The 12,811-nt window shown below is 34.3% G+C and overlaps 1 protein-coding gene across 6 annotated transcripts in view; it reads left to right on the top strand.

The window, feature by feature from the left end:
* INPP1 (inositol polyphosphate-1-phosphatase) overlaps positions 1-12,811 on the top strand; it is a 54,077-nt gene that overhangs the window by 34,277 nt on the left and 6,989 nt on the right. For 3 of the 6 annotated variants that reach the window (XM_023499338.2, XM_023499343.2, XM_023499342.2), the window contains exons 2-4: positions 2,899-3,169; positions 9,244-9,304; positions 11,804-12,004. In XM_023499338.2, coding sequence (XP_023355106.1) covers positions 2,966-3,169; positions 9,244-9,304; positions 11,804-12,004 — 466 coding nt within the window. In that variant the 5' untranslated portion in view covers positions 2,899-2,965. Of the gene's footprint in view, positions 1-2,895; positions 3,170-9,243; positions 9,305-11,803; positions 12,005-12,811 lie in introns of all 6 variants that reach the window. The other 3 variants (XM_023499337.2, XM_031960306.1, XM_003764061.4) reach the window with 1 other exon arrangement.

Genomic DNA, 12,811 nt, shown 5'->3' with positions numbered 1-12,811 from the left:
CCATAATCTATGCATTGGTAAATACCTGAAACCCTGAATATTATTGTTCCTAACCCTCTTTTCTGATTTTTCTCCTGAGAATTCTGTGCATGTCATACATTAAGTAGAATTCCAAGAAATGAAGGGAATGTTCCCTTGAATAGGCATAGTAAAAATGTTATCTAGCATCTTTGTCTTCCTTCTAGTATGTGATCCTTTTTTCTCAAGAGAGAACTGTTTCATTTATGCTGGATTTAAAGGCTGCTGCATTATCCAGTGAAACCTAGTGATAAAACAGAAGTCTAGTAGAGGCTTCTATATAGGCCATTGTATGTATCCTCCAGAGCTGGAATTATAAACTTTTTTGTGTGTCCTGTATACTTTGCAGGAGGAGACTGGTGAAACCCGTATTTTTCTAAATAATATTTTTAAGTGCATAAAAAAGTTTTTTAGGATTACAAAGGAAGCCAATTATATTGAAATATGTTTATCAAAATATATTTAATAACAAAGTTAGAGACCTCAGGTTAAGACTTTCTATTTTGTAGGCCAAATACCTTGAGGAATGGGGATTTTACAGTTTTTTAGATTTCAGATGAATCAGGAGTACGGTACTACTGTATAACTTCAGTATAACTGCAGTGTTTTGGTGGGTTCTTTTGGCTGGGAAAAAATGGAATGCACTCAGTCAAATAGTGAACCCAGTATGGTTAAAATGTCACTGAACAAGGAGGTCTGGATTCTAGCTCTAGCCTGTGAGATTCTTGGCAAGTTACTTTCTCTCTGGGCCTCAAGTTCTTTATCTTAAAAATGAAGCAATTAATCAAAATAATCTCTGCAGTACCTTCAAGCAGCTAAATAGGCAATTTAGTCTGTTATCTAATAGGCTAATAGGATTAGATAACCCAAAAAAGTATGAACACCTGGACTTCAATATGTAGCAAAACTTGATAGAAAACTAGTTTATCTTGAATTAAAGAATAGTTAGCGTAATGCTAGAAAGATTTCCTTGTAGATGATTTCATCTTTAAAGATACTCCATAGCCCATTACCACAAGGATGGACTCATCACAAGATTCCACTGTATTATTTTGGTTTTGTTAAGAGTTGATGATTTAAAGAGCACAGCTCAAACCTATTTAGTAAATACTACAAAATCTTAGAATCTATTCTGAAACTAAACTAAGTTCTTGATTTATTAAAAAGAGGCAGCATGACATAATGGAAAGAACAACTGGATTTGCAGTCAAGATGTGGGGTTCAAATCCTGGCTCCAAAAATTTTTTAAATGCTATCCTAATAGATACATGCAAAGAAATAGGGAAAAGGCTTCCTCAGATGAGAATCTCTTTTTTTTTTTTTTTTTTTTTTTTTTTATTTAATAGCCTTATTTACAGGATATATACATGGGTAACTTTACAGCATTAACAATTGCCAAACCTCTTGTTCCAATTTTTCACCTCTTACCCCCCCCCACCCCCTCCCCTAAATGGCAGGATGACCAGTAGATGTTAAATATATTAAAATATAACTTAGATACACAATAAGTATACATGACCAAAACATTATTTTGCTGTACAAAAAGAATCAGACTCTGAATTATTGTACAATTAGCTTGTGAAGGAAATCAAAGATGCAGGTGTGCATAAATATAGGGATTGGGAATTCAATGTAATGGTTTTTAGTCATCAGATGAGAATCTCAATCCTATTTCATTGACTACTCTTCAGGGGGCAGCTAGGTAACACAGTGGGTAGAGCGTCAGAAAGTCTCAAATTCAGCCTCATATGCTAGCTATGTAACCCTGGGCAAGTCACTTAACCCTGTTTGTTTCATTTGTAAAATTAGGTAGAGAAGAAAATGGCAAACCACTCTAGCATCTTTGCCAAGAAAACCCCAAACAGGGTCACAAAAAGTCAGACATGATTGAAATGACTGAACAGCAACTCTTTAGGGATACAGCTATAAAGTTCCAGGCCCTATGTCTTTCCCTCCACATTGGAATTTGCATCTAGCTTCTACTACTTGCTACTTGGGTGACTCTTAGCAAGTCAATTAATTTTCACTAACAACCAATAGCAAAAATGATTGCAAAATCAAACTTGCTAGGTCCCACTGGAAACAGCTTCAACAAGTCACCAGGAAAGATAATAGAACTATGAGTTTTTCTCCTTATATCAAACTGGCCAAGATCTGAGCTCAAGAGTGCCATAGGACTTCTTTGCAGATTGCACAATATTCAGTAAAAAAAAAATCTGCCCCTGATTTTGGAGAGATATCGTTTACCTCCTGCTTTTAAAGTATAGGCAAGCAAGATAGTCACTGACTATATATATATATATATATATATATATATATATATACACACACACACACATAACATACATACAAGCAACTCCCTTGGTCTTCATAGAATCATGGTCCTGGAACTGGAAGGGACCTTTTAAGAAAGGAGACCTAGTCCAACCTACTTATTTTGCTGTTGAGGAAACAGATCCAGAGAGGTTAAGTCAAATAGGCAAAGCAGAAATAGGATGTGAACTCAGGACTGATTTCTAGATAGAAAAACATGAAGCCTTGATTCAGTAACCAAGATTTTTATCCAGAAAGGCTTTCAACAAATCTTCATATGTATAAGACTCTTAAGGTGGGATTAAAAAACTCCAAATACTTCTTTAAAACATTAGCTCACAAAATAACATTTAAATATCCTTCAATAATATGAATGAGCAATTTGAGTAAGACCAATCTAGTCTCCACCCCCCAAAGACCAATGAATTTCACTTTTTCAGCTACACTGAACTTATAGACAGATGCTTAATTGTAGAGGTGCCAAGGGGCTCCCTTTCAGTGACACATAATTTTGCATCATCTTTTCTGAGCTTACTTTTCTTTCACATTCTTGTATTTTTCCAGCAGACAGCAGTCTAGAGTTACTGTGTGGCTTTCACCCTCAACTACGAGCTGAAAGGCACAGCTTTCAGAAATGTCAGAAATCCTCCGGGAACTAGTCTATGTTTCTGAAAAGGCAGCAAACATTGCCCGGGCCTGCAGGCAGCAAGAATCGCTTTTCCAACTACTAATAGAAGAAAAGAAAGAAGGAGAAAAGAACAAGAAATTCATAAATGACTTCAAGACATTGGCTGATGTGCTGGTACAGGAAGTTATAAAACAGAATATGGGAAACAAGGTAAGAAAGCTTGTAGATAAGACCATTGTTTTTCTCTCTGTATATTTCATTTGCAAACCAGATAGAAAGAGCTTTAGATTCTCTCCACCATCTTTTTTTTTTTTTTTTTTTAATATGCAGTTGCTTTTTTTTTTCTTTTTAATTTACGGATATATATTTAAATTTTTAACTTTGATTTATTTTTAATTTTTTTTATGAATTCATTTCATTCACAAATTAGGCATAAAAGAGCTCTATATTTGGAGTCAAGGAGATTTGAGTTGAAGTCCTGGATCAGTAAATCATTGAACCTTACTGAGAAATATCTGGGGGAAAAAAAGGAAATTGCATTAGCTACCCACCTGCTTTAAAAGGTTTAATAGAGTGATATATAAAAGTAAATTATTGGCCTCAGAGAATAAGGAATGTTAGCATGGTTTTGGACCAGCATATTTGCTGACTTCCTAATCCTTCTTATGGAAGGAGTACTGAAGAATTAATTATTTCTTTTTATTTTTAATTTCAGAAAACTTAAAATCAGCAAACCAAGTATGAGAGTTAGTAGGGCACTGTTGAAGGTACTAGAGGAAAATATAAGATAAATAAAACTCTTAGTATGTACCCATTAATTATTAGATAAACCACATCTACATAGAAATAAAGTAGAAAATGGAGCATAAATATAATTATTATATAAACACTGTAATTAGGATCAAGAAACCTAGGTTCGAATCCTGTCTCATTCTTGTTATTTATACAAACATGGGCAAGTCTATTAGCCTTTCTAAGTCTCATTTTCATGTTTTTAAATTGAAGCTAATTCTTAGGTATCAGGCTTAAATCAGTGATCTGATTCTTTTTTACTGTTACATGAGGCAAAACAACTACTAATATGCTGCCATTCTTAACTATGATGTTTTGAAAGTGAACTTGTACTATAATTCCTTATCTCAGTCTCTGGCAAGAAAGCTAAGTATTGGTTGCAAAAAGTTTTTCTTCTGTTTGATCTTTTGGTTGTGAGAAATGTTTTGCATTGGTTAAACTTCTCTAATAACACTTGTATGTGTCAATTTCTTAAATCTGGAAAATGGATGAAAGGAAACAGCTTATTTTAAGTTGGAATTGGAACAATTATAATGTTGGGTAGTGTTTGTCTTCTCATAGTCATCCTTCTAATTTAGTGTTAATTTTTATCTAGGCTTTAATTAATTGATGATTGTACTGTGCAAACTTGTTTTTGAATGATTCTTCTTATCAATAATGGATAATTTTCTGTCTGCTACAGGATAAGCAACTTTATCTTTATGTGATGCTGTCTAGTCTTCTTCTGACTTTCTTGAAATATTCTTGATCATAAAAAAGGGGAAAGGACCCACATGTGCAAAAATGTTTGTTGTAGCCTTTTTTTTTTTAGTAGCAAGGAAGTGGAAATTGAATGGATGCCCATCTGTTGGGGAATGGCTGAATAAGTTTTGGTATATGAATGTAATGGGATATTATTGCTCTCTAAGAAATGATGAGTAGGCTGATTTCAGAAAAGCCTGGAAAAACTTACATAAACTGATGCTAAATGAAGTGAGTAGAACCAAGAGAACATTGTACCCAGCAATAACAAGATTATAGCAATGATCAACTATGATAGACTTGACTTTTTTCACCAATGAGGTAATTGAAAGCAATTATAATAGATTTGTGATGGAAAGAACCATGTGTGTCCAGAGAACTATATAGACCGAATCTGAATCAACATATAGCTTTTTCATCTTTTGTTGTTGTTTGTTTGCTTGCTTGTTTTATTTTTCTTTCTCATTTTTTCCCCTGATCTAATTTTTTTTTGTACAGCATGATGAATATGGAAATATGTTTAGAAGAATTCACATCTTTAATCTATACTGGGTTTTTGCTAACTATGGGAGAGGGTGGAAGGAAGGAAGGAGAAAAATTTGCATATAAGGTTTTGCAAAGGTGAATATTGAAAATTATCTTTGCATGTATTTGAAAAAATAAAAAGCTATTAAAAACATTCCTGATATACAGGAATGAGTCTTCTGAATCCATTATGTATCTTTGACTTCTTTCATCTTTTTCATTCTGAGTCAAGGTTTTTCTGTCTTTTCCTTTGCCTACTTATATATTGAAGTTATTGATTATCCATTGAGTTTGAGGTATCCAGGAAGGGATAGCACCTTTAGTGTGAGGGCTGGCTGAATCCTTTTCGGGGTTGCTCATCCACCTCTAGTGTCCCCCTTCACCCAACTCTCCCCTGTGACTCCAAGAACTTGTAGCATGGCAACAGCTACAGCCTGATAACTCATCTCTGATGATGGGCCAACCCAGGCGAGGATAATTGACAAGCCTCAAACCTGTTAGTGAGTTAAGGAGATGTCTACTCCAAATATGAGATTTCTCCTGGTAGAATGGGTAGATGAGAACAATTTGTTCCAATAGCATCTGAAGCAGATGCTATGGAGTGCTTAGAGCCAAGGTTATCCACTGCATCCTGGGCCATCACCAGTCATCTTGACTTAATCTGATCTCTAGACTTTGACTCAGAAAGAGAAAGTAGGGCTGATTATTTGGTGGAACCCTGCTTTACTTAAATCCAATTCACAGGCAAATCAAAAGATCCTCCCATGATGTCAGTGGTCCTCTTTAAAAAGGAAGCATGAACAATAAAACATTGACCCAATTTATGTGATTTTCTCAAAAAGCATTAATTAAGTACATACTATGTATCATTGACCTGGAGATTCATAGACAAAATTCCCAGGCCTTGCTCTCAGGGAGCTGATTTTCTATCAGTACGCATTTCAAAGTGGGATGATTATGTATCCCATGAAATATTTCTTGTTAGCTTTGGCAACTTGATAAAGCTAACTTTTTTTCCTATTCTTTTACATATGAAAATTGTCCTTCTGTTTTACAATAGTTTTGGTGTTTTTATCTTTATTTATACTGAGATTATAACTATTAGTGTAACCAACTTGTTTGTCATTTGACAGACAAAATAAAAGCTATTATTTACCTAGAATCTTGAGGTTTGTGATGCACTTTTCAAATATTATCATGGCAAAATTCACCATACTTTCCATCAAAATTGATTACTGTTACTGTGCACAGTGATCTCCTGGCTCTCCTCACTTCCCTCAGCATCAATTCATGCAGGTCTTTCCAGGTTTTTCTGAAATCACTCTGCTCCTCATTTCTTACAGGATAATAGCATTCCATTACATTCATATACTAGAACTTGTTCAGCTATTCCCCAATTGATGGGTATCCCCTCAGTTTCCAATTTTTTGCCACCACAAAAAGAACCGCTATAAATATTTTTGTACATGTGGGTCCTTTTCCCTTTTGTATTATTTCTTTGGGATATAGATCTAGCAGTAGCATTGCTGGATCAAAGGATATGCACAGTTTTATGGTCCTTTGGACATAGTTTCAAATTGCTCCTCAAAATGGCTGGATCAGTTCACAACTCCCCCAACAGTACATTAGTGTTCTGGTTTCCCATATCCCCTCCAACATTTATCATTTTCTTTTCCTGTAATCTTAGCCCATCTGGTAGGTATGAAGTAGTATTTCAGAGTTGTCTTAATATTCATTTCTCTAATCAATAATGATTTACAGCATAGAATCTGTTATTCTTAATTCTCTCTCCATTTCTACTAGTTTACAACATCCCTGAGAAAGAAGAAGGGGCCCAAAGAAGACTTGAGGGCCAGTTGGAGGTTTTCATTTCATGGCATTTACAGATTAATGGGATTTTAGAGATTATTTCTACATCAATTTTAAGAGGATGAAACTTAAACTTGTGAACCTAAAAACTTGTGACTTGTCCAACTTCACAAAATAGTGGCCAATATTAACCCAAATCTTCTCTCTCTGAATCCATTATCCTTTTCTCTTGGCCAAACAATTTCTTTTCTTTTTTTATTGTAACTTTTTATATACAAAACATATTCATAGATAATTTTTTAACATTGACCCTTGCAAAAACTTCTGTTTCAGCTTTTCCCCTCCTTGCCTCTACTCCCTCCCCTAGATGGCAGGTAGTCCTATACATGCTAAATATGTTACAGTATATGTTAAATACAATATATGTATACATATTTATACAGTTATCTTGTTGCACAGGAAAGGTCAAATTTAGAAAGAAAGTAAAAATAACCTGAGAAGAAAAAACAAAAATGCAAACAAACAATAACAGAAAGAGTGGAAATGTTATGTTGGGGTCCATATTCATTTCCCAATGTTCTTTCTCTGGAGGTAGCTGGTTCTGTTCATTACAGATCAATTGGAACTGATTTGGATCCTCTCATTGTTCAAGAGAGCCACGTCCATTAGAATTGAGAATTGATCATCATGTGGTATTCAAACAATTTATTTTCTAATGTCCAGGGATGAACATCTCTATATCTACCCAGGCTACTGCTTGGACAAAGGTGAAGTTGGCTTCTTTCCCAATTTGACGTGTTTTTTTTTTTTTTTTAATGATAAAACAAACCTAAAATCTTTTTCTTTTTGCCTTTCACACAAAATAATGTAAGACACAAGTCTTAACAAAACAAAACAAAGCAAAACCAATACAGAACATAATGGTTATCAACTTGTTAAATAGGGCAGCTGGATGACCTGAAGTCAGGAAGACCAGAGTTCAAATCCAGCCTCAAACACTTTGAGATCCTAAGCAATGTTTTGCATAACTTCACATGGGATTTCTTAATTGTGTGTGGGGATAAGGGAGAAAACCGAGAACTCAAAAATTTTAAAAATAAATGTAAATTTTTTTTTGTTTTGAATGTAACTGGGGAAAAATATTAAATAAAAAAATCAACTGAGATCCTAAGCAAGTCACTTTTTTTGCCTCAAGTTTCCTCATCTATAAAATGACCTAGAGAAAGAAATGGCAAATCACTCCAATATCTTTGCCAAGAAGACCCCAAATGGGGTCACCAAACCCCACCTGAAAAAATTGAACAACCATAAAGATTAATAACCTAGTACCTATTTTTGTTGGCTAAACCTAAAAAGCAAAAGGAAAAATGAGTACTGCTGTAGACTAATGTCCCTATTGCCTGTCAGTACAGTTATTAAATTAAAATCTTAGTATCATCTATGCTCTATAGATAGTGAAAATGAGTTCAATAAAGTAATTTTATTTTAGATATGCAAGGGGATAATCTGTACCACATTTTGACATATACTTAAAGAAAACCCATCTTTCCTGTTGTAAAATCTGGTGGTACAGTGAATAGCTTACTGGGCTTGAAGTCAGAAAAAAGCCATCTTAATGAGTTCAACTCTGACCTCAGACGCTGAGTAGCTGTGTAACCTTGGGCAAGTCACTTAATCCTGTTTGCTTCAGTTTCCTCATCTATCTAACGAACCAAAGAAGGAAATGGCAAGCTGCTCCAGTATCTTTGCCCAAAAAAATCTCAAATAGGGTTCCAAAGAATCAAATATGATTGATAAACAACTAACTGAACAACAATTTCCTTTATTTTTGATAATTTTTATGTTTCAGATCTCCTTATTTTGGATAACTTGTATATTCTAGTCCAAGTGCTAACAAAGCCTCTAAATTGCTGAGAATCACAACTTGAGATGAAAACAAAACCTAAAATCATCACTTCCATCCCAATCCTTGTCCACTAATCACTTGAGTACTATTTACTTTTCCAACCACTAAGGTATCAATTTATACCATAAAAACAGCAGTTAGACTTTTAGTGGTCTGTAAGTAAATAGAGGGATTACTATTGGTTCATATCTAGAAATTCTCCTACAACTTTTGCAAATGAAGAGGAACATACACAGAAAAAAAAAAAAAATATATATATATATATATATATATATATATATATACACACACAGTGTTTTAAATTTTTATGCCTTTAGGCACAAAGTAGAAAATTGTATTCTAATCAGGTTGTTCTTTTATAGCTGAACTGACATCAAGGCTAGTCTCTGAATTTTCATAACTTCTGTGTTGAATTTAGAAGAAATAATTAATCTGTTCAAAATTGAACTTGCTGTTTTCTGTTTATGTCTCACCTTTTCCCCCTCCCTATTCCCATCCCCAATCAATTCAGTTTCCAGGCTTGGAAAATCATATTTATGGAGAAGAATCCAATGAATTTACTAATGAGCTGGGTAAGTATGAGAATATTCATGTGTACTCTTTAAACTTAATAGTAAAAAAGTATTTTAATTTTTTATTATTTTCCTCTTTAGAAATGTAATAGACAATAATTTATACTTCTGTGGATTGGTAATTCCAAGTTAATTTACTCATTCTTACATTTATTGCATGCTTTTTAAAAAGCACATAGATTATAATCTATGAATATATGAATCAATATATGTATGAGTATATAATATGAATATAGAGACATCAGTGGAGCTTATACCTTTGTTCAAGTCCCATTTACTATGAGACCCTGAGCAAGACCTGGCACCCGTTCTATCACTCATCTCAATAGGTCACAATCTATATGGGCAGATCCTTACTTTGAGTTTCCCAAATCACAGAGCCTACGTGTTCTGTCATGAACTGAATCTCTTTTAAGCACTTTATTTTTTTTTAAAGACTAAGTAAGAAGAGCTTCTCCAGGTTGAGAATGGAACTCAAAAAATCTGCCAGCCTCAGTCTTCATAGTAGATTTATTTTAGATTACAGGCATATATCACCATTCCTAGCCATAATGAAGCAGTACAGTGGATAGAGTGTCAGGCCTGCAGTCAGGAAAACCTGAGTTCAAATCCAGTCTCAGACCCTTACTAACAGCATGACTCTAGGTAAGTCACATAACTGCCTCAGTTTCCTCATCTGTAAAATGAGCTGGAGAAGTCACTGGCAAACTACTCTAGTATCTTTGCCAAGAAAACCCCAAATGGGGGTATAGAAACTACATGGAGAGTTGAACACAACAATTAAACAACAACAACAAAAATCACCATATCTGGCTTATTTTAAGCTCTTTAGATGATAATCATTGAATCAAATTATTCTTTTTTACCTTTCAGCTTTCCATCACAACTTATTCCAGGTGTATTACCAATGATTATTTAGATATATGATTTCACAATGACTGTTTCCTCCTCATCTTAAAAAATATAGTCAGCTTAACCATCTTTCTTGAAAACCAATATATATTTTTTATATATACAAACAGTAGTGTGGTATATTAATTTGCTTCTTATTAAGCAAAAATGAACTGGGAAAGCATGCAAGATTACTTCAAAAACAAAATAAACAAAAGATAAGCTTGTTTTAAAGTGAGTGGAAATATACTCTAAATAATGGCTTGGGGAACTTTTGTGGATTATATTGTATGAGCTATAAATACATGTATTTTGACATCTTTACCACTTTTCTCATTCTTTGCAGTGTTCAGCTGAGAATGATGTTGTCATATCTCTTTAGATAAACATAAAAATCAGCATACCATTTATCTCATAATCATTAAAAATAAGCATTTCCTTGCTATTACAATCTTATTTCATAAAAGTGATTGCATCGGGAGTATTAAACTTGGAGGCAGAAAGCCCTGGAATCCAGTCCTGCCTCAATCACTTACTAGCTGTGTAAACTTGAACAAGTTACTACTCTTCTTTTTCCTTTTCTGTAAAAAAGGATTTAAGAACAAATGCAAAATAGTTTGCAAATGAGATAATTCATGTAAAGTGCTTTGCAAGGGTCATGTAAATGCATATTATTGTATAATCATAATTGTTCAGTGTGGATGTTGTTCAAATCAGACCAATGACATCAGCAGGAATTCACTTGACTTGCAAATAATTGGATTTAAGTGAGGTAGGGGTGCAAAGCTACTGGCTTCACTTAGTCCTTTAGAGTCTTCTCTGGCAAATGGCAAAACATGGATCAAGATGACCAATGATGCCTTGGATGCAGAGGGAAACTTTGGTCTTTATAAATTTTATAAGCTATAAGCTTGGTCATTCTCAGGTCTTAGTTTGTCTGAGGCAATGGCAATTCGGTAATTAAAAGCTAAGTAAAATTTGAGTCAAAAGAGGGTCTCATTTGCCTTCCCAAAAGAATCGATCTCGAAGGGGAAAACCCTCTTGGTTTCCGGCCAGAACAGAAACAATTACTATTTACACTCATGTTGAATTAAAAGAAAAAACTATCTTTTTTTTGACATGTATCCTACATTCAGATGACTAAAAGCTTTGAAATATCAAAAATTACAGTAAGACAAAGTTGAAAAGGCAAAAAAAAATTATTTAATTAACAAGAAGGATCTCTGAAAAACTTCTAAGAGATGATAACTAGCAGAATAATAAGTAGCATTTATATAGCACTTTTTATGGTTTGCAAAGAGATATATATGTATTATCTCATTTAACCTCACAGTAACCCTGTGAGAGAAGTACTATTATTGTCCCCATTTTACAAATGATTAAACTGAGGTTGAGAGAAGTTAACAGACTTAACTTATCCTACATCCAGTAAGTATCTGAGGTGGGTTTTTATCTAAAGTCTTCCTGCTTGCAAGTCCAGCATTCTTACTTACTGTGTCACCAACGGATGGAAAAGACTATGCCCACTTAAAAGCATATACTGTTATTTATTGTTTTTTGAGTTTTTCATAATAAATTGATTTTTCATTTTTTCATTTTTCATTTTAGGAGAAAAGATCACAGTTAAAGTATGTCCAACAGAAGAAGAAACTGCACAACTTCTTAGTAAGGTTCTTAATGGTAACAAATTGGCATCTGAAGCACTGGCCCAAGTTGTCCATCAAGATATTTCATTTGATGACCCCAGTCTGGATTTGGTGCAAATCGATATTCCACAAGATATCATGGGAATGTGGGTGGATCCCATAGGTAAGAAGGTGATGGTGGGGTTCCTATCTTATAATAAGCACATGGTTATTCTATTAATACCAGTTAAGGAGGGCACAGAGTGATCATTTCCATTCCCAAATGCACTTCATAACATACTTTATGGGGAGTCTAGTCCAGGGGTCCTCAAACTACTGCCCATGGACCAGATGCAGCAACTGAGGATGATTATCCCCCCTCACCCAGGGCTATGAAGTTTCTTTATTTAAAGGCCCACAAAACAAAGTTTTTGTTTTTACTATAGTCTGGCCTTCCAACAGTCTGAAGAACAGTGAACTGGCCCCCCATTTAAAAAGTTTGAGGACCCCTGGTCTAGTCCATGATCATGTAATAAAGATTAGGTCTGTGATTTCATTTGTACAGTACCCAGATTTATGGAGAAAACTCCATATATCAGGTTCATTGCAACTTAAAATCTTAATGTAGTCTTCTGGAGCATTGAGAGGAAAAGTCACTTTTTCTCTTAGATATATGATCATATGTGACTCAAGTCACACGGCCAGCATACAAACTGGTGTTCTTGACTCTGAGACCAATCTAAATATACTACAATAACATGATTTCTCATGACCATAAAAGCATTGGTGAAAATACTGTCAACTTTCCTACTTCTCTCTTTCAACCATTTTTAGAATCATTGTAGGATAATAGTAGTAGTTTTCATAACTTCTTTCAGTTTGGGGCTGATTTTAAAACACAAGGGTTTTTAACATATTAGAAATTTTATGTTATTAAGTATAAGAAACATATCAACCATAAGAGAGGCATGGAGGCAAAGTTAGGAAGACC

The sequence above is a fragment of the Sarcophilus harrisii genome, chromosome 3 (assembly GCF_902635505.1).
Source record: "Sarcophilus harrisii chromosome 3, mSarHar1.11, whole genome shotgun sequence".
NCBI classification, from domain to species: domain Eukaryota; kingdom Metazoa; phylum Chordata; class Mammalia; order Dasyuromorphia; family Dasyuridae; genus Sarcophilus; species Sarcophilus harrisii.
Note: the sequence above shows the minus strand (reverse complement) of the source record. Positions and strands in the feature narration are given on the sequence as shown.